Below are 22,449 nucleotides of genomic sequence, written 5' to 3'. Positions count from 1 at the left end.
CACACACACACACACACACACACACACACACACACACACACACACACACACACACACATGCGTAGTAGCCTGCCAGTTGAGAATTTGCTTTTATCATTCAGGGTCAGTTAGCTAGTCAAAGGTCAAAATGAGCCAAGAGCTCAAGCATGTGTAAGCTAATAAGCAAGGTGCCTGTGCATTTCTTTGGACCAATTTTACTCTCTGCTCCTTCACCTTAATGTCATCATCCCCCCCAGCCTTCACCGTTTTACTATTTCATGAGCTCCTGCCTATTTTTGCGCCTCTTATTAACAAATCCATCCATTTGCCCCAGTCTTCACCCTCAGATTGCAGCCACTTGTTCAATTACGTTCTGCTCAAACGCAGCCCTCTCTTCATTTTCTTTCCTGTTATCCAAGATTTGGTAAAATGGCGGGAGCTAACCTCGAGCTGATGTCAGAGGGATCTGAGCTTGTTGTCTCAAGCAGAACTGGGTCATAAGAGCTAAATTTATTGAATACAGCTGAGGGGAAGCAGCACATATGAGGTGTGGCAGAGATGTTTATTTGTGTCTTGAAGTTGTGTTGTGCTATTTCGCTCTGTGTATTCTGTCCTGAGGCTGAACTCTGACGGTAAATAGATCCACACCTGTCTGTTTTTTATTAGCTGTGCCGATTGCATAACCCCATAACTATCTACATTTATCTCCCCTCTACATTTCTCCTTTTATCTCTTTACCTTTCTTAATCCCTTCCTGATGCATTAAACTCTGAGTATGCTGCATCCTAGGATTTTTTTAAGGAATGCTTTTAAGAGAACATTTTAACATAACAGGAAAGAATCTAATTCATTTCTCTTATTCTTTTCAGATACGACTTCATAGAGATCCGCGATGGAACTTCAGAGACGGCCGATGTTTTGGGGCGGCACTGCAGCAACATCGCCCCAGGGCCAATTATCTCATCTGGGCCATCCCTCCAAATCAGATTTGTCTCTGACTACGCCCATCAGGGAGCCGGCTTCTCTTTGCGCTACGAGATATTCAAAACAGGTAAGGACGCATTAATGGGTTGTGTTCTTAAAGCTGGGTCTGTTTAGTGCCACATTAAGTCAACAACGCCACACAGTTCATCGTGTTTTTTCTTAATTTTCTTGTTTTTCTGCAGATATTTTTGGGCAATTCAAGCAATATTTTATATTACATGAAAGGCAAAACAAACAACAACAACAAAAAAAACAAAACAGTGTGCATCATTTTGTTACAGTTTATGTGTGGGACATATTTCATCAAACGTAAGGCTCCCCTTCTCAAAAACACTCAAGTCAATGGTTTTTTGTCACCATGCGCCTCCTTCGCCTTCATGTTAGCGGCCCAAAACCCGCAATCACTCATCCCATCACTTTCCCAGTAATTTACTTCAGCAGAGGGGACCGGGCATGCAGGCAAAACTTACAGAGCGAGGAAAAAACAACAACTTTTAAGTTGCCTCAAAGCACGTGAGGAATGCGTTCTTATATGAAGCAAGAATACACTTCCTCCGGGGCCGTTAAGAAGACTGGGGTGTGGGAAGGGTTATTGTGGGATGATGGAAAATGGAAAGAGCTCCGAGGCTACTTGGGAGTTTGACTTAAGGTCAAAGGTTTATGAGCGGAGGCAGAGGCGAGGAGAGTGATGGGGACGAGCGTGTGGCGAAATGGAATTTTCTCAAAAGTCGTCAAAGTGCACGAGGTGAAGTGCGCTTTGCGGGCAAGGTTGAAGTATTGTTTTAGTGGCACTTGTGTGTTTGTGTGTGTGAGTTATAGTGGGAGGAGGCGAGGTGAATTGGTCAGGTGGCCTCGGGGGGAACAAGATTTATGTACAAGTGAGTTGCCAGCGTATTGTCTCTGCAGCAGTTAAAGGTAACTCCTGATTTGGGTCTGGAAATGCTTTTCGATTTAACACCGCGAAAACAGAAAGAATTCGTTAATTCACCTCCCACCTTTGAAGAAATGTCCCTGGCTTTGTGTCAAATGAGTGTGACCCAAATTTGATGTTACCGAGGACACCGAGCTCAGACCCTGGCGGTATAACTGACTGCATCTGTCTCACGCATAGATGGATCGAAGGCTGGTGGATTGTGGTGGAGGGGGGATGCGGTTGCCGTGCATTTAACAAGATCCTGGTATAAATACAGGGGTGTAAGAGCTGGTGTCACTGTGCGAGCACATGTAGGTGTCTGCTGGCTGCATGTGTGGGTGGTTCCACTCAGCTTGTTGTGCGAGATTCTGTCTGTCTCTATGTATGTTTGTATGTGGAGGCGGGAAGAGAGACCCGTATGTTTGTGTGTGTGTGAGACAGAGGTAGAGAGAGAGGCACAAACTGAGAGGGAAAATGATTGGGGTTAAGGGAGACAAACTGACAAAGAAGGAGTGAGTCAGAGAGTGGAAATGAATTCAGGATGCGTGATTGAGGCCATGTGTTAATTACGGCGTTCCCAGCGCCTGCACGCTCTCTCATCATGGCTGTTTGTCTTACCGTGGCAGGCCCGGGCCCTCTAAACAGCTTACAACTTCTGACGGGTACACAGAGATCCGAGGCTGAGATGTGTTTACTTACTAGAGGAGAAGTGGCAATTGTGCAAGCGTTATTTTTAATATTCTTAACGGATTTAGGCGTTGTGCATTTTTGCGCGCTTTTATTTTTGGGAGGTGATGGAGAAATGAATTTTAGTCCAGTCTGTTTTAATGTAGCTGCACAAAACTCAGTTTGTGTGTACAGTGTCGAGGTTGGGAGGTTGTGTTTATGGGTCTGTGTGTGTTTTTAAAGGGTGTGTCCTGACAGATAGAAATCTGTGCAAACAGCTGGGAGACGTGTGTGTTTGTGTGCGTGTCTTCAGCTTCCTCCCCATCTTAAACAGACAGCTGAGGCTGACCCCACCACACTGTGTCTGGAAGTCAGACAATGCAGGTCTGTGTTTGTGTGTGTGTGTGTGTGTGTGTGTGTGTGTGTGTGTGTGTGTGTGTGTGTGTGTGTTTGAGATATCCTGCCCTGCTTTCTCTGCATTGGACTAATGATACTGTGGCTTGTTTTTGTTTTGTTCATTCAACCTTATTACATAAGCAGTGACTGTAGCTACTCCAGGGTTTTTTTGAATTGGACAAGCAATCTGTTTGTGCCACTGCCACTGTGTGTGTTTGTGTGTGGTTTATGTGTGTGTAAGTGGCGTGGTACAGCACAGTTAGAGCTAATCACTTTCAGCGTTGAGGATCACAAGTCGACCTTTGGCTCTACATCCGTCCCAAATAACCCTTCACCCTTCGGTTCACATCCTAAGAAGAGCCAGGGTCTTCCATCTATCCCTCAGTCCACTACACTCATGCACACACGCACGCACACATACAGTGCACAAACGCCTTAATCCTACTGTACAGTGAAAGTGCACAGCCCCCCTCCCTTCCCCCTTATTGTTGTGGCCTACTTTGGTCCTACTCATGCGTGCTTAACCCTTTATACAGCCCTGACTACCACCCCACACAAAGTCACGTGCTGCTGATGCTGTTACCACGGCTACAAGGGGAAGACTTATGATGGAAGCCCCCATTTCACCCTTCCCCAAAGCCCACCAGTAGCTCAGTGGGGGCAGAAAAACAGTGGCAGCCAATCCAGTGTTAAGATGGGAGCATAGAGAACCTTGGGGCATTGGGTCTCCTCCATGACCGCTGCTGACCGCTTCTGTGGCATCTGGGGGTTCGGGTGGTGGTGGAAGAGGGCGCAGCCTACGGCAGGGACCCCCGCCCAAGTACCAGACATAACACACTGGCCTTGCATGTCTCTCTGATGCTATCATGCTGATTGGACGCGTCAGTGATGGCTGTTACGGCTGATTGCAACTTGTTTATTCCTGAAAAACCCATGAGCCCCATCCCACTGCCGAAATCACGCTCACGTAATTAACCGGCAAAAGGTGAATTAAAGTCATGAATAAATAAATCGAGCACAAAAAAAAAAAACAAGAGCGCTTAAGACTGATCAGCGATGAGGAAAAACGCGTACCCGGAATGAAATAACGAGACATTATCAGCAACCGCGTGAACGGCTTTGATCACAAACAGCAGGAGGGCTTTTTTTGGCATCTGCATTTTTTTGTATGTGTGTGTGTGCTGAAGATGAAAAACAATTGATAATGGTAATTCATTTAACAACAACAACACAACAGAGGCATCAGTCTAAGAAGAAACATTCCTCTCGAATTGTCTCTCCGGATATATAAAAGTGTCAAACCACAGCATGCCAAGAATGCTGTTTCTCCTTTTCTTGGGTCTTCCAGTTGTTCACAGTGTTGTTGTTGTTGTTGTTTTTGTTGTTGTGGGTTTTCAACCCTTCCCCCCACACCCTTGTGTAGCGTGCCCCTTCCGCTACACATCTACACAGGCATGCATGTACACCGCCCTTCCCCAGATGCCTCGGGAGAGATTTTCTTCAATGGAAACCGTGAGCCGAACTCAAGCGTGGGGAGGTTACACGAGAGATCTGCTCGCGACTGTATACGAGGAGTGAGCTGTATGTCAGGCGGAGACAGGCAGGTGAGAGAGAGGAGGGTGAGGCAGGTTTTGATGTGCGGCAGACGCAGAGGTGAGCCCTCAGCTAGAGTTGTATGTCGACGCCAGGCGAGACAGAGGGTTGAAAGAGTGAATGAACACAGGCCCGGCGCGTCGCTGGGTGGAGGAGGAGAGGAAAGGGGTTGCCCTGACACAACGTGTGGAGCTGCCGCTACTACATCAGGCACTCATGTGCAAGAATCGAGTGGTTTCTACCCAGCAACTCGCCCTCTTACCCCCACCCCACCTCCAATCACACTGACACACACTCTCACTCACTCACACTATGACCTCCCGCTCCTTGCCAGAAGACAGCTCTCGCCAAATGGCAGCTCATGGTGCGATGCAAGCACCAAACAGGCACGTGTGTGTGCGCAGGCATGTGTGTGTGTTTTTAAGACATGAGGGGGTGACAGGGGGAGGTAGAAAGGGGCGAGGGGGAGGAGAAGAGGGGGACTTGTTTTTGGCGTGTTCATACACTGTGAGCTAATGAGCAGTGACGCAAAGAGAAGGTGCATATGCGCACACTCGGCAGAGCATCGGCACGTGACGTCGCGCGAGGGCGACAGCTCCTCGAGTAACAGACACGGCGTGTTTGGATGGGCGGTGGAGTCAAGCTGCGCTCAGATTGAAGATTTCACCAGCAGGACTCCGCAGACTTGCTTTGCACTGTGACCCAGTGAGAAACAAGGCCAGTGTGTTACTGGGTCTCACACATGCAGACACACACCTTCAAGCACGCACACACTGAGGGAAAACAGGCAGCAAGAAACGGGTCGTGTGAGCAAAAACGTACATGCGAAGAGGAGCATTCGCAGGAGATGGGACTCATGCGTACTGCGCAGTTCATTTGCTGTCGTTATGATCGCATTACAGACACATGGAGATTGATGCTGCTTACTCCTACATTATAACTGTACACTTAACACACAGAGCTGAGGTCAGTGGTTGAAGGGATGGGGAGATCTTGGCTGTAAATTACCCTCACATTTCAGCATCCCTACTTCTGTGTGTGTGTTTGTGTGTGCGTACAGGCAGCCAGGCAACTGATCCACGGGTGTTTTGATGTAACGGTGTGTGTGGGAGTCGACACAAGGGGTTGAATGCCTGCTTTTAACGCGTGGGGGGGAAGACTCATACATTTTTTTTTGTCAACATCTCAACTGTCAACTGTGACATGAATGTATTGGTGCCAGGTAAATCAATAGGAAGATATATGCATCATTGCACTCAGCTATATATGTAAGCACTTTTTTTTAAAATGTGAGGCTTTGGCAGGAAATGAGAGAAAACGGGATATAAAGAATCTCTCACAAAATGGGGAATACAAATAGAGATATGGTATACGTCTCCTGGGTTTTCCTCCCTCTGTCTCTATGCTGATTAGGGTCAGCTCTCTGCCATTACCAAGTGTAGACACCGGGAGGGGGGGTCAGAGCAGCACAGTCGACCCCTCAGCTTTTCATAGGGCCGCCTGATAATAAGAACCGGTGCCTCCGAGGAATGCTGCCGAAGGAATGTTCCACTAACGCGTCTGTGCTCCTAAACGCCGCCTCTACGAATATGAATCTGGTTATCAAACGCAGCCCTGGCAGCTCCCTGAGACAGTGCAGTGCTTGCCTGGATGCGGCGCCGCTTTCCCAGGTTTGAAATCCACCAGATGCCTCCTCCCGTGAGCCTCTTCAACCTGACCTCCCAGCTTTCCAGTGGAGTCAACGATGGGAAAAATGCTTCTAGCTTAGGCTTGTTTTTCCTTGCTGGTAGTGACGCAAGGCGCATTTGTCTGGGAAAGGAAACTGAAGTGAAATGCGTCTTTAAATGAATTTACCTTCAACGAGTCATTTCAGCAGGAGAGAAGTAGCAAAAAGAAAAAAAACCACACAATGTCCAGTTTAAGTGCGCTTTAGTTCTAGAGGAAGAGCTGCGATTTGTCCCACGTATCTTAGCAGCGTTGCCACGTGAGGATGTGTGTGTGTGTGTCCGGTGAGCATGAAAATAGAAATGCATAAAGATGTACGACTGAACGGAGCCTGCATTGTAAAGATAGAACTATTTAAAGGGTGAGCGAACTCAGGCTCGGAAAATAAACACAGCTTATGAATGAGGCAGCGCGTGTGACATTTGTGTGAAGACCTGTCTATTTGCCGTGTGTGCGTGTGTGCGTGTGTGTGTGCTGGATTGTCAGCTCTCTCCCGCCTCATTGATGTGCCGGTCCATAAACACTCGGCCGTGACTCAGGCTCCCCAGTGGACCGCGGAGCAGTGGCTGATGGGTAGATGATCTGAGCCACACAGCTGCTGCCGCTCAAGGTGAGCCGCCCAGGGCGCATAAATCTGCATAGCTAATGAGGAGCCGCCGCAAAGGGCCCACTTAGAACCATTACACAACTTTTGTGGTATGCATGAGCGAGGTGTGCGAGAGAAAGTGAAAGACACGCGCACACACAGAGTGCAAATGAGACCCAAAAAAGGGTAAAATTTTAAATATATGCTCTAAAGCAGGGGTCCGTCTTTAAAGGTGGAATTTTTTAAGGGCTCAAGTAAAGGCTGGGTTTTGCAGTGCACTGTCATTGTTTGAGAGCACAGAGGTGGTATGAATTTAAGGGGATCGTGCACAAAAAAGAGCTCTAAGCCTGCTTGCGTTGCATGATGCAAAATTAGAAATGCCCAGTTGAGCATTTGCTCGCTCTGTTGGGTTTTTTCCCTCCTCCATCTACAGCCACGAGTCGTGCACGTTCGTGTCCTTTCACCACCGCAGCTACTGTAAAATCCCAGCAGGGCTGTCAGTGACGAATGAGTTTCTGAAACACCTTCTGCAAGTCAGATGAGATACCGCCACGTGATCGATTGCTCCTGCTCGTAACGCGACCATTATGGTTTTGTTTTTTTTTTTCACTCCCGACTCTAAATATTCTCTTATCCTTGTGTGTCTGCTTAGGCTCGGAATTCTGCTTCCGCAATTTCACCAGCCCTACTGGCATGATCGAGTCCCCGGGGTTCCCGGATAAATACCCTCACAATCTGGAATGCTCCTACATGATCATTGCCCCGCCCCACATGGACATCACGCTCACCTTCCTGACCTTCGATCTCGAGAACGACCCCCTGCTGGTCGGAGAGGGTGACTGCAAGTACGACTGGCTGGACGTGTGGGACGGTCTGCCACAAGGTGAGCGCACAGACACACACAAACAGATGTCGGAATATCTCAGCGTGAGCGTAGACACACTGGAAAGACACCCTGTCCTCACCTTTTAACGTGCGTGGACAGCCTCATTTCCACATGCACATTCCTACACTGAAATCTGCATAGCAGCCTTCAATTTCCTGTGCAGGCATCCCTCTCTTTGATGTAAGCTCTTACCGTACAGTCCATCCCATTACATGGGAGGGGGGGGACTGGACACCCCTGAGGAGCAATCTGTTCCCATGGTTCTCTTCCCTCTCCATAATAACAACCCGTTCCTAACCCCCCTCGTACTTTCCTCCCTGTCCTCCATCCTTATCACCTAGCACTTCCTTCCTCCCCAGGGTGAGCGAGAGTGACGGCCACGATGAGTATCTGCTTGTATGCAAAGAGCCGAGATCAGAAAGTGGGAATGGGAGGGGTTTGGGGGAGAAAAACATTTGAGGATGTTATCAAGGGGCTTTGATAGTGACCGCCATAGGCTAATGCTAGTTGCTCTGTAGCTGATGAAAGCCACATTAGTAGTGGTGAGTGGTTCATTTCTCACCTCTCGCTTTGCCGAGTTCCTTTTCTTCTCTCTTTTTTTCTTTTCTTTTTGAAAATATGAAGCAGGGTGGGGGGGGGGAACCAAGGATTTGCTCTAATTATTCCATTTTCAGTCGCTAAGAAGGGATCCAAGTGGATTTAAAATTCCAATTATAGCCTTGAATTTAGGAGCTTTGATAGCTGAAAACAATTTATACCATTCAAAGTTGAGAATTAGGAGCAAATTAAAGTGTAACCCAGTTCCAGTGAGCCTGAGTTTCCTTGGGCGTGAAAGAGGGACGGGAGACGAGGCGGAAGGGTGAAGAATTTTTGTGTCTGGAGACCGTTGTAATCCTTAATGTTTGTGAGTGCGTGCGCGCATGTGTGTGTCTATGCGTGTGTGAGTGCTCGTCTGCAGCTGATCCCAGTGCAGCTTGCATTAAAGCAAGGGATTCCATTCCCTCTCCTGCTGGGTTCTGGCTGAGACACACACATGGCAGATGGAGGGATGGACAGGCGAGTTAAGGGAGAGAGGAATGAATGGAGGAAGGGGAGATGGAGGAGAGGCATGCTGTGAGTCATTAGACAACACTTACCGAAGCAGCATGACCACTGGAAACCTGTCTTTGCAGTGCTGGATTTCCTTTTTTTTTAATCTTATAGGAATTATCACATGTGCGTGCTTTTTCTGATTTTTCTTCCTTCCTTGAATGTAGCATCATACAGAAAACGCAGTAAATGTTGAGTTTTTCAAAATAACAGCATGAATGTTTCTTTTAAAATCATTTCTTTGCAATATGACTGTATAAACATGAATTTCGTGTGTGTGCAGTGGCTCCTCTGATTGGCCGGTACTGCGGGACAAAGATCCCCCCAGAGATCCAATCGTCCTCCGGCCTGCTGTCTCTCTCCTTCCACACCGACATGGCCGTCGCCAAAGACGGCTTCTCCGCCCGCTACAACATGACACAAAAAGAAGTCTCCGACTGTGAGTGCACCATCACTTTAAGAGCGCACGTGTGCGTGCATTTGTGTGTACAGAGTGTAGGTTTGCTTACCTGCTTTTATTCCCAACTCGATTTTCTCTCTTTCACCGCTTTCGTCTCTGTCATCTCTGCTGACACTCGTCTTTCTCTCTTCATCTTTTTTCTTTTTCCTCCTCTCCTCTTACCCTCTCGATCTCTTCAGCCGTGCCTGCTTTAATGCTATTTCAATCTCGGAGCGCTCCCTCACCCCTCTCAGCCTATTTTGCGCTCTCCTAAGAGAGCATGATTTCTCAGAAGCGGGCTCATACTATTTTCTTTTAGAATATAAATTAACTCAACCTCAATTTAACTTCACTCACCTGTTGGGCTGCTTTCTGCCTCTCATTGTCTTTTCTCTTTGTGTCTGCCTGAGTTTAACTTCACGCCTCTTGTTTTTTCGAGCTCTGTGCCCCTCATGCCTTCTCTTTCATGTCTGCTAAACCGTTATATTCAGTTATATTCAATGCAAACATAGCTGACGTTGCTCCCTCTTCTCCCGTCAGCATTTCACTGCAGCATGGCGCTGGGCATGGAGTCGGGGAAGATCAGCGACGACCAAATCACGGCCTCGACGTCCTTTTACGACAATCGCTGGCTGCCGCGCCAGGCTCGCCTCAACAACGACGACAACGCTTGGACGCCGGCAGAGGACAGCAACAAGGAATACATACAGGTATCACTCCGCGAGGTTCAAGCAGGCCTACGCTGTCGAGATCAGTCGATGTCAGCGGCAGCTCGCAGCAGCTGACGGATCAGCTGGTACCCTTTCATGCATTCAGTCGGCAAATGTCAACTATTTAAGTCGCTTTAGCCCACCTGCAGTTGTTTCGTACCCCAGAAAGAAGTCGTGCTGCTTCTTTCTTTGCCTTAGGCTTTCCATGAATGTACGTGGAAGGGGCAGAGAGGTTCCAGAACAGAGCCGTGCCACCAAATATAAATAACCGCGCATTTGAGCTGTCTCGAGGGCCCGGGTGTTTAAGAAACTTTTAAATGCAGTTGGTTTGCTCTGGTAGAAATCTGAAGGCGAATATTTGATTTAAGGCACAAAGTCTAGAGCGGGTCGACACTGATATCTGAATCAGCGACGCGTTAACTCGCTGGTGACAGTAAATTTGTCTCGGTGATACTTGCGGAAGAAGGCTCGGCGAAGAAGGCTCTCACGTACAGTGGGGGACACACAGAGGTGCTCACACATAAAGGGAATGGAGGAACTGTGAACCGATGATAAGGAAGTGCTTCCACACTCTCCATCTTTCCTGTCTCGAACGCGTGCATAGGCAGAGCGCGGAGGAGAGCGGCAAGAAGGCCGTGATTGATGAAGGTGCTCTTCAGGAATGCATCCGAACACTGTGCCATTGATCTTTGCCTCCAACCATTCCTCCCCTTACACACATCACAATGTACACACACACACACACACACACACAGATCTCTCAACACACCACACACACACACACACACACACACACACACACACACACACTATAGATACCACCTAGGCTTCTTCAGTAGAAGGCGACAATCTGCTGCTGCTGCTGTGTCGAGCAATAGACTTGCAGCTGCTCGGCTATCTGCATCAGCCCGGAGCACATCCATCCTGCAGTCTACGGAGCTTTCTCTGCCGCTATTCTATTTTATTTCAGTTCATGAAAACAAGTTTTATACATTTTTCCCCCCTTTTTTCCAGGTGGATCTTCATTTCCTCAAGGTTTTGACCGGTATTGCCACACAGGGTGCCATATCCAAGGAAACGCAGAAGTCCTACTACGTCACAACCTTCAAGCTGGAGGTCAGCACCAACGGAGAGGACTGGATGGTGTACCGCCATGGCAAGAACCACAAGGTAGAGCATTAAACGTGTTTATAAGTAAAAACGAGGCCTGAAATGGTCCAACGGGCAAGCTCGCTTTAAAGTGAAGCCGAGCATCCACGCTGAACGCCGCATTTACACCTCCGAGATGTTCTCAAACAACTAAGGTTGTTGTGTTTGCTCGAGAGCCATATCAATGGCATCAGCGGACGCTAAATTCCTGAAGGAGTCTTTCCCCTTCTAAGACTGTTTATGAACCCGAGTCATGACCTCAGTCATGAGTTGGAGAGAAAGGGAACGGGAGGGAGGAAGAGATAGAGAGAGGAGGGGAACCTGACAAACAAGAACAATGGAGTCCTCTGTGTGCCCTTATCTGGGACCGCTATTTATCATCTTTCTCAGCCTAACTCACACACACACACCTGGGGGTTGTGAAACCCTCTGGAGGCCGGCCAGGTGTGGACTGAGCAAATTTGCGCCTTGAGAGATTCGCAGCATTACTCTCCGAAATCGCTCCCATTTAGTGCTTCGATCGAGCCTCGTTAAATCTGCGTTTGATTGCCTGCTCGTTGTTACTTATATACACACAATGGCAGGTTGTTGCCATGCCGTGACCTGCAGACAGCCTGTTTCCAGGGCATTTAAACCTTGTCCCTCACATCTGGTTTAAGGTCACTGTGGATTTCAAACAAAAAAATAGAGAGTGGCAAGAGTGGGCGTGTGTGTAAAGAGGGGTTAATCCACACTACCCGCACAGACTGGGATTCCCCACCCCCCCTCATCCTTCTGTGTGTGCCAGTGATTGGTTTGGGTGGGGCCAGTGGGGGGTATTTGATGTAGAGATTATTAAACAAAATGTGGATTTGACACAAAAGTCAACATCTGTGCAATTTATTAGAACCCCCGGAAAAACACACACACACACAATTGAGAGGACCCCCTCCCTTTCTTTAAATAACCTCTGGCTGATCTCCCTGTCTGGAGATCTGTGCGTGTGAGCGCATACGTATATGATGTGTGCCTGTCTGCGGCGTGTAATCTGAGTCCGGTAATCCGTCTGAGCAAAAACTGCTCGGACACTTTGAGACACGGAATCAGACAGATGCTTAGGCATGCATTTTGCATTCGGGAGAGAGATATTAGTGGCGCTACGCTGCTTTGAAAACAGCGTTTTATTAGCTTTTAGAAAACCGTAAAGGCGGTGTTAAGGTTCACATATTGAGGAAGGAGAGTACAAACAACCATGGTCCAAGAGCTTGGTCAAACAATTGATTTTAATGAATACACGCGTGGGAAGACCACTCTGTACGCAGACAGGGATTGATCTTCAACTTAATCAAAGCATACACAGATATTTATACCATCAGGGTTTGAATTAATGACGCCCCTTCATACGTCACAGATACATTTCATACATAGGTCAACATCAAAACCACAATGACTTTTAACACAGTTTAAAAGAACGTTGTCTTCGTCTTCATGGCAGGTACATCCTGTCACTGCCGGATGCTCGCTTGTCATCTTGACACCTCAGCAGCAGTTCTGCGACAAACTGCTCTTTTTGCAACCCCAAGCAAAACATGATTAAACTTCCACCTATAAATGATTCTCTCTAACTGAGTGTGTGTGTGTGTGTGTGTGTGTGTGTGTGTGTGTGTGTGTGTGTGTGTGTGTGTGTGTGTGTGTGTGTGTGTCTATGTCGTCCTCAAATGCTCTCTCATCTCACCCGTTGCACTTCTGACCTTTTACCAGACCAGAGGCTCATCCTTATGTGTAATAACCTAACTGAAACTATATGTACTATGTTGAATAAATGTTTTAATCAAGAACCTCTACTAAAAGCTTAATAAAAGAATATAAAAGTATAACAGACAATTTGAATAACCTAGTAATTCAAATAGCCTCGTCTAACCTGCTCCTCAGGATAACCTGCGCTTAGATTCTGCTTTCGGTTTCAGTTCTGCAAAGCCTGCAACTTCCTGTCAGCCTGCAACTTAGTCTTTCTGAAAGACACACACTGTTTAAACATCTGAATGCAATATCCATGCTGCCGATTATATTATTAATGCAATAGTAATGATGATGATTATTTACCAATAGCAGTAAAATAATTTCCCTGATCCACAGCGGTAGGAGGATTGAAGATCTGTGAAAGATGGAACAAAATCTGAAAAATGTACGTTTTCTAAAGAAAATGGTGAAAACCCGACAAACAAAAGTCTGAGGAAGCAAAGTCAGGGAATAATGCCTGCTGCTTTTTCTAATTGGACACTACTTAATCTACATAAAATGCAGAATTGATTAAGCATACCATCTGCTTCTGATGATAAAGAAATACGACAGCTACAGCATTTACTGCATGCATGATAGGGCTCTAAATTCAAACTCTACAAGGATTTATTGCACACTCTCCCTCCTCTTATGTATAATAAAGAGGCATCTCAGATTGCGTTACATAAAACCTGCTCTCTGTGTATTTGCCGACCACAGAGAGAGCCGTCTAGGAGAGTTTGCAGCCACGGTTTTTACCTCGGACTTCGTGATGGTGAAGCCAAAGAATTCGCTTTACTCTTCGTGACCCTCGTCAGACAGGTTCCCTTCTGTTCTCCAAAGGCTGCAGTTGAATCTTTCCGTGACTGCTAATCCACCACTGGTGTTTTACAAACTCCCGGTTAGCCTGTCCTAAGCCCCCCAAAGAGCCCTTAAGTGGTTGAAGCTCAGTTCTCGTCAGGGGTCCTGTAATGACTGGGATTTGGTTCTTCTAATTGTCATTTAGCAGTGAGCTTGAAGCTCGTGCAGCTTTGGACAGGAGCGTGTAGACGTGTCATTAGTGTGTGTGTGTGTGTGTGCGTAAGGTTGAGGCACGAGTGTGCCTGTGCATCACGTATGAATCACCCGTGAAAGAAAGGGCCAGCTTGGTGGTTCTTACCTCCCCGTGTTTGCTAATGGAAGACAGCTCTCTGACACGATGCGTCGCTTTTTTGATATGTTAACAAAGGATGAAGGGCTGAATGCTCCTAAGAAGAAAAGGGAAAGTAATGTGGGAAATTAGAGCGATGCAGAAAGGTGTAAAACACACCAGCGCTGCACATTAATCACCTCAATCACACCACCAGGTGTGGGCGTTTCTGTCAATTTTATTAATTTTTTCCCCAAATATTCTGCATGCCATCGCATTTTCAATTCGACACCCATGTGACTTGTTAATTCTAAGTCACATTTCTCACATATGCGCCTCATTACTTGATGAGATGCAAAGACACTCAGGAATTGCATATTTCGCACACTTACACGTAGACGCGAGCTTCGCAACGACTTTTTTCTTCTGTTTTGTTTTGTTTAAATAGACGCGCACGCTCCCGCGCCCAAACTAATTAACATTTAAAACACACGCTGTCACCTGTCTGTGAAGAAAATCCCAGGCGTCCCAGTGCTAAGCAAGCTTTGTGCTGCTGAAAGGCACTGTATGTGCTAAATCAGTCTAACGCTGACACACACATAGTAACATGGAGGAGAGGGGGTGAAAAGTCAGCCTTCAGCTTTTCTTCCTGCACCTCCATCACACTGTAGAGTAGAAGAGAATAGAATAGCCTTTTATTACCTTTGTAGCTCTCAGGCTAGCGGTGGACATATCGATCGATCAGGTGGTATCGCTAATACTGGCCCTGCATTCACTTGGTATGCGATCGATGCCCACATTTGTAGTATCCCACAGCACTAGCTCAGGCACAAACACACAGGCTTTGTTTTCCGCTTATTCTACATGCTGATGCGTATTAAAAACAGCGTGTGCGTGCGCCGACACACAGCGAGACACAATCGGTTACATCGGCACCAAGCAGGAGGCTTTGACCAGAGGTGGTGTTAGGGTCACGACGTCAACCTTTGCACGCGCGCACACACTCGCCTCAGCCTCTCTTAGAGCTAGTTGTAGAGAGCGGCCAGCTGGAACCAGTTTCTACTGTCAACATCTTCATAGTGAGAAACAGGGGAAGAGAGCCAGGGGGGATGAAAAGTGTAATGGACGGAGAAAGAGGCTTGGATCAGGAGAACAACATGGGAGTGAAGAAAGAAAAAAAAATGGCTGGAAAACAAATAATGGCTTGTGCAGAGAGCTTGCCACATCTCCCCCTGGTGCCATCATGTTGCAGAAAAACACTGACAGAGGAAGGAGATGTGTGCCAAAACAGCGCAGAATGGATGGTAAATGAATCAAGCTATGATGTGTACATCCATCCGCACCTCACTTTCCAGGAACAAGCGCTCTAACAAGATCCAGCGAACCTCTGCCTGCTTTAAGATTGCACATTACATTTCCGTGCTCTGTTTGCTTAGAAATGTCAGGAGGATGTTTACTATAATACAAACACGCCCATCGCGGTGACCTGGTTCTCTGCAAAAGTCATCAATAGTTAAACACCCGTGGTGCCTGGGTTCTGCCGATGTCCGCGAAAAAGAGGCCTGACCGTCACATGTTGCTATGCGAGCGCGTAATGGGGTCTTCGTTATATTTTAATGACTCTCGGCTCACTTGGAGACACAACATGACAGCATCAATTATTCAGCCCACCTCGAAAGCACGCTCACGTGAGGGGAGGGCCCCGTATAGACACACACATTAAAAAATAAAACCCCAAAATTCCAGTTGTTAGGCAGATTGGAGGTGGCCCAGACACCAACCACACTGACCGCCCTTCCTGTTGCTACAACTTCCTTTATTTCAAGTTGGCGAAAAAGTAACCAGGTTACCAACGAGTTAGTCAATGAACAACCATCTGCTTCCCATGGCCGTTGACCTTTAACCTTAGAAGTAATGGGTGAGGAGTGGGAGACCACTCAGGTATCCTGACAATAGAGTGGAGGAAGTCGTGAGAACCGAGGACACTAAAGACCAAACCGGCAACTCTTCCCTGCCCTTGTCTTTCTGTGCTCTTTCTTCTAAGTTTGCTCTCTCTCCACTCACATCCATAATAATTTGCTTTTTAAAAGGAAAATAAAAAGAGCCTCTGGAGATGATTCGTACTGAGAAAATTATTCTTTTTGTGTCAGTAATGTTGGCCACATTCCCAGGTTTTATCCAAAGATGAGTAGGAAAGAAAAGCAGCTGGCAGTGTTGCAGTGCATTGACTGATGGCCTTTTAGCAACGTTGGGCATTTTGAAACATTTCTGGGAAGCTGAAGCCCACAGATATTTTACAGTCATTCCTCAGTCTACCCACTTCTATTGACCGAAACGCACTGCTGTTTTATTTACGTGGCATTTATTAAAGTAAACTTTGTGCCAAAGTTGGAACTTTACACAAAAAATAGTGTTCGTTAGGTTTTTTTGTGGGGTTTTTTTGCTTGTTTTTGCATTTCCAGCTTCTTCCCAAATGAGGAAATTCCACTGAATTTTCTCATTTTGGCTTATTATGTGATAAATGCTTGGATGAAGTATTTCCTGTTACAGTCAATCTGCTCGTTGTTCTTTTCCTCCCTGCTCGTCACCACTCCCTTCATATTCCTAAGTTATGTCCTCTGCCCTCCATTCAACCTTTTTCTGTCTGCCGCTCCCTTCTCCCGCACACCCTCGCCTTTTCTGTCATTAACCATCCTTCTGAGGACGCGCTTCCTTTCCCCCGCAGTCATTTTCGGTTTTACTACCTCACGTGCTGCTCTTTGTCTCACATACTCGGCATCTGGGAGTGGGAATGATGGGGCGGTTGTATTGCAAGGCCTGCCCTCCATCGTGGACGCGCACTGGTGTTTACATAACCCCCATAACCACATCCCCTGTTTTGCCTCTTAGGTAAACATAACAGCTGTCTATCCTCGATCCAGCAGCAGATAGAGCAGCGATAGGCCCGCTTATCTGTTCAAACACTCACAGCGCTTTGTATTATCAGTGTGAGCTCCACTTGATTTAATCAGGCCATGCCCAAAATCAAATAAAACCCCCCGAGAAGGATTTTAGAAATGATATCACTCGTATTCCCATCGGTTATGGAATTTCTGGAATATCATTTTTTAGAGTTAGGGGAATTTTGTAAATGGGTCAAACAGAAAGCAGACTTTAATGATTTAAAAAAATATATATCAAAAAATCAAATTTTTAAGGCTGTGGTAGAGTGCTGAGGTTTGATCTCAATTAAAGTAAAAGAAAACTCGTGTAGGGACCTTTTTTTTAGGCATGATGCCTTTTAATCTTTAATTCAGCTGCTTGTAGCAGTTGTCTTCCCATCTCTCCATTGTGTGCGGCTGCTGTGATGCGGCGTTCCTATCAGCTGGCACGGTCAACCGCAAACAGAGAGTGAGTGACACTTAACAGTCACTCAGTTAAAAGACGCTCACCCTGCTTATCTGGGTGCGTGGGATGTGACCGTGTTTGTGTGGGCTCCTGTGGTTTCCTGCGTCTGGGTGTGCGGTTACAGTGAGTAGCCGCCAACAAGAGGAAGAAAGGCATACGGGAGGTGTGAGGAGACATCAACAGACGAGATTTATGTAGAAAATGGAGGTTTTTGAGATGAAGGGATTCAGAGCGATGTGGGCTCGAGAGTGGAGGGAAGAGGATGCGGGGAAGGAAAGAGGAGGAAGTCACAATTGAGTGTTCCCATCCGATTCTCTCGAGCATCACAGGCGATTGCACGCTTTTCTGCCCACAACAGGAAGTAACTTGACCACCGCGGTTACATTTGCCCTCTGACCCCTCCACCCTCGCTGCCCCACCCCGCTGCCTTACGGGAGGAAAGGAGCGGTTCAGGGAGAAGTGAATGTTGATGCTGTGGAAGCGTCAGGAAGTGAATTTCACTCGCATCCTGCCCACCTGGACAGACTTCCTGCCTCCGGGCGGCTAATCATGTTCTGTCGTGTCAGGTCAACTCTCCCACAGCTTCCTATGACCACCAGTGCAGAGGTGTGTGGAAGTCGATAGATGTCGATAGGGTGTGTGTGTGTGTGTGTGTTTGAGGAAATCTCATCCTTCGATGGGCTTTCCCAGCCTCCCGGTGCTGAACCTTCGACCCTAAAACACATCGACAGCTGGGCTGGTGACACTGGATCCGTGTTTGGGTTGTCTCTGCTTTGTCCGGCCTGCCACTGTGTGTGTGTGTGTGTGTGTGAAGCCAAGCGAAACTGTGCACTGTGGGTGGGTGTTCAAACAAGAGTGTGTGTGTGTCTAACTGAGAAAGAGAAATAAGACAGCACAGCTAAGTTACAGCACATCTCCTCCTGATGGTAACCAACCCTTTTTTGCTTGTCCTCTGTTTGCCTTTGCTGTCCAGATTTTCCACGCTAACACAGATCCGGCCGAAGTGGTTCTCAACCGCGTCCCGCAGCCGGTCTTGGCCCGGTTCGTTCGGATCCGACCACAGACCTGGAAGAACGGCATCGCCCTTCGTTTCGAGCTCTACGGATGCCAGATTACAGGTGCGTTCGTGTGCGTGTGTGCGTGTCACGAAGCAGTCAAGTTGCCAGAATCATCCCGCTTTGCATTCATGGCTTGAACAGAACTTTTCGTGGGTTTAAATCAGTAATCATGCACCAGCTCTATCCTCTCGGTTCAACCAACACAAAGCACTGTTTTAAAATCTAACTTGTTCTAAAAAAAAAGAAAAGAAAGAAAAACCCATCAGCTTTAACGACATTTAACTTCCTAAACCTAAAAGGGCCGGATCAAACACACACAAGCATTCAGACATAAATGTGTATTTATACTCTCTCCCACAATCCCTCTTGCTGTGTTTTAAACATGGCAACCCTCAGGCTAATTAAAGGAAGCTTCTGCTTCTATTCTTTCTTCCAGAGGCACCACCAGTGTCATTTTCTTCTTTCAGTGCTCTCCCACTCCTTCTTCCCCTCTGCTCGCTTTTCTGTCTGACTCCCTCAACGCTGCCACCCCCCCACCACCATCACATCCCATTTTTCCTCTCATGGTTTTGGAGACTTTTTTTTTTTGATGTGCCGTCTTTGCTCCGTGAGCTCCTCTAGATTGAGAAACGAGTACCGATCAATCATTCATGGCTCCCCGTTCACTCTTACATCAGAAACTGTGATTCGCCTCAGCCTCAACAGCTGCTATTGGAATAACTATTAGCTCTTACAGTACAGGTGCTTCAGCACACAGGCGCTTTCTAAATATAGCGCGTGACCTCAAAAATAAAGCAGGCACACCTCTTGGAATATACACAGACCCTTCCCACACGTACGCACAGTCACACGTTTTCCGTCTCCTGCGCTTTTTATTCATTATTTACATCTCCTGCATTTGCGGTGACATAACAGCATGAAACTTTGATCTGTGTTCTCTTAAACCGTCAGCACTACTAACATCTCCCCACATCTCTTCCCCTCCGTCTCTCTCGACGCCCTCCGCGCTCATCCAGCGCCGCTCGTCTCTCACTCCGCCTACCTCCGTCCTTCCCCCTCTCCCACTGTTTGTCTCTGCAGGCGACTCATCTCTGCGTTTCTCTCTCCTTTTCCCAGCCTCCCCAAGCCGTCATCTCCCGCTCCAAGTCTCCTTCTCTGCTTTTATTTTCACCCCCGTCACCACTCTTTCTTTCCACTCTCTACTTCTCTGTCTCCCCGCTCCTTGTATCATACCTTATTTTTATCCCCTTAATCCTCATTTCTCTCTCACACATACTCCCTCAGCAAGTTATTTTCACTTCTACTCACCCATCCGTATCTGAATGAGTTTCATTTCCGAGCGCTTTGACGTGTACATAAAACTTTCTCTCAGTCGGCGAATGTACATAAAATGTGTGCCGCATAATGAGCAGACGAGCTATTGTACAGAATATAAAGAAACAATGCACCGAACAGCATTATATGGCGCTCAGGGTATTTTTTTGTTAGATGTGAGATGTGAGAAGCGTGCATGCAAAGCAGACAAGTGTGCCCATTCAGCAGCAGACTTAACATATGCTTTTATCTCACTAATGGCAGCCTAATTGCATATTGAACATGAAGCGGTAGCGCTTTGTTACACATCTTTTTTTTTCTCTACCCTCCATTCTCTTGTCTCTCACCTCATCTTTTCCTGTTTGTTCCAGTCTAAACTCTTAATGCTCAGTGGCCAGCAGTGTGATCCTGCGGCGAAGCCTAACAGCTCCCCGGTGGGAAAATGTGTACCAGCACAGCGTTAGGTGGTCTCTTCTTCCAAGGAAACTAAAGAAGTCTCTAACCCTCTCTGCCTTTCCCCTCCAGATGCTCCGTGTTCAGACCTGCAGGGGCTGATGTCCGGCCTGCTCCCCGATGCCCAGATCTCAACCTCATCCAGCAGGGACGTGGTGTGGAATCCCGGGAGCACCCGTCTCGTGGCCAGCCGCTCCGGCTGGTTCCCTGCTCCTGCGCAGCCACTGGCTGGAGAGGAGTGGCTGCAGGTAGACTTTGCATTTATTGTGCATTACTTTAAAGCAATGATGTTAGCATACACCTTTACCTTCTAGTTAAGTTAAAACGCAGTCACAGAGCACAGCTGCCATAAAAACATAAGCATTGTTCTTATGCATGAGTCCCCCCCCCCCAAAAAAAATGGCTACCCGGAGTTTTTCCTTTCCACTGTTGCCAAGTGCTTTCTCATAGTGTGATTGTTGGGTTTTCTTTCTATAACTGTCTTTATCACACAATATAAAACACATTGAGGTGTCTGTTGTTGTGATTTGGTGCTATATGAATAAAACTGAATTGAATTGAATTAAATTATAAATCTAAACTCTACAGGTGGACCTGGGTTTAGCCAAGACAGTGCGCGGAGTCATCACCCAGGGAGCGAGGGGAGGAGACGCAGGAAGTGGAGCGGCCACAGATAACCGGGCATTTGTCAGGAAGTACAAAGTGGCACACAGCCTGAATGGGAAAGATTGGAATTTCATCATGGACAGCAAGACTAGCTTACCAAAGGTGGGTCAGGGGGAGGCGGGCAGATGAAGAGCGGTGCTCTTGTGTGTTTTTTTTTACCAGTTCAGTAACCACTGCAGTGTTGGTTTTTTTGTGCAGATCTTTGAGGGGAACACACACTATGACACCCCAGAGCTCCGGCATTTCGAGGAGACAGTGGCCCAGTATATCCGACTCTATCCAGAGCGGTGGTCTCCGGCAGGCATTGGGATGAGAGTGGAGATTCTGGGCTGTGACCTTCCAGGTAGGACGCTCGGCCGTGGTCTGTTTGACACAGGATCATTTTATATACATATATGATAATTTGCTGCCTACAGTATTCCAGGCTGAATTATTTGCCCTGCGCTATAATGAACTCTAACCAGAAGTGAATGGACCTTGAGGAAGGTGGCTCACTAGAAAAGCGAGCCTCACATTAGATATGCATGAGAGTCATTAGAGGATGCCAGAGGTGAAAAGAGACACCCCGTGTGAGCTGAGAAAGGGAAACTGATAGCACCCTTGAAAAGTAATTATTTCTGATTTATTTCTGATATTATTACACCGGGCTTTGTGTTAGGTTGTCTTTAAGTATCCACAAGCACCGTGAGCGGCAGGCAGTGGACAGAGCTTGGTTTAAATGAATGCATCCCCAGAGAGAGAGAGTATTTATCAGTTCACTCTCCAGCGTGGTCTGTTATCCAGATGTGAAAGTGCTGTCGGATCATACGCGCTATCATCAGCACTCACGCACATATGGACCTTCACTGTTTACCACTCCCTCTGTGCCTGAAAAGGACGACTGGGCAATATAGCTCAACATTTACAACAGCGCTTAAACATGAGTACATATGCATGTTTTGACACACGTTTACCCCACGCGCCACAGGAAACGAGCAAAGTGTTCATGCATGTTCTCTAGACACGTACTTTATTACACAAGCATGTCAAGCTACGCTTTCATTAGGACGATTTATGTGCGTTTGTGCGCTCCCACAAGACCTGATGAAGAGCACAGTTGAAGAGCGATTGTCATTATCACCTCTACTGCACGTCCAGAGAGCTAACAAAGTAACCACAGAGTCTACAATAAAAATGTAAATGTGCACAGGTCTGTTTGCATGTGCCTCGTTGTGCAAAGATGCAGCACCCATATTTTCAATCCATCATTATGTACAGTTAAAAAAAAATGAACAGCGGGAAGTCCCATGCAGTTTATGATTGCTGCTTAAAGCTTGCTGCTCTAAACACCTGGTCCCTGGTCATTTTATCCTCCCCTGGAGCTCCTCCAGAGCACAGGAAACAATGTGTTTTACATTAGCTGCTGCCTGATGATTGACATGTGGAAAGCAGAGCACAGAAACCAATGAACACTAAACACCAACTTAAAAAATGGGAACAAAATGAAAAAGTATTTTAGGCTTTACCGCTTGACAGAGTTGACTTTCTGAAGATGGAGTAGAGAGTTCGGGGGAAACGTGACACACAGTA

At 47.1% G+C, this 22,449-nt stretch overlaps 1 protein-coding gene across 2 annotated transcripts in view; it reads left to right on the top strand.

Moving 5' to 3' along the window:
• The window catches only part of nrp2a (neuropilin 2a), a 60,362-nt gene that overhangs the window by 19,334 nt on the left and 18,579 nt on the right, over positions 1 to 22,449 (top strand). For both annotated transcript variants that reach the window (XM_005920032.2, XM_005920033.3), the window contains exons 3-11: positions 849 to 1,030; positions 7,495 to 7,725; positions 9,101 to 9,256; positions 9,797 to 9,966; positions 10,981 to 11,136; positions 18,363 to 18,507; positions 20,287 to 20,462; positions 20,803 to 20,982; positions 21,079 to 21,223. In XM_005920032.2, coding sequence (XP_005920094.1) covers positions 849 to 1,030; positions 7,495 to 7,725; positions 9,101 to 9,256; positions 9,797 to 9,966; positions 10,981 to 11,136; positions 18,363 to 18,507; positions 20,287 to 20,462; positions 20,803 to 20,982; positions 21,079 to 21,223 — 1,541 coding nt within the window. The remainder of the gene's footprint in view (positions 1 to 848; positions 1,031 to 7,494; positions 7,726 to 9,100; positions 9,257 to 9,796; positions 9,967 to 10,980; positions 11,137 to 18,362; positions 18,508 to 20,286; positions 20,463 to 20,802; positions 20,983 to 21,078; positions 21,224 to 22,449) is intronic.

This window comes from Haplochromis burtoni, unplaced genomic scaffold, assembly GCF_018398535.1.
Source record: "Haplochromis burtoni strain Fernald_Lab_line unplaced genomic scaffold, NCSU_Asbu1 Contig_40, whole genome shotgun sequence".
In the NCBI taxonomy this organism is placed as follows: domain Eukaryota; kingdom Metazoa; phylum Chordata; class Actinopteri; order Cichliformes; family Cichlidae; genus Haplochromis; species Haplochromis burtoni.
This window is presented reverse-complemented; position numbering and strand designations above follow the sequence as displayed.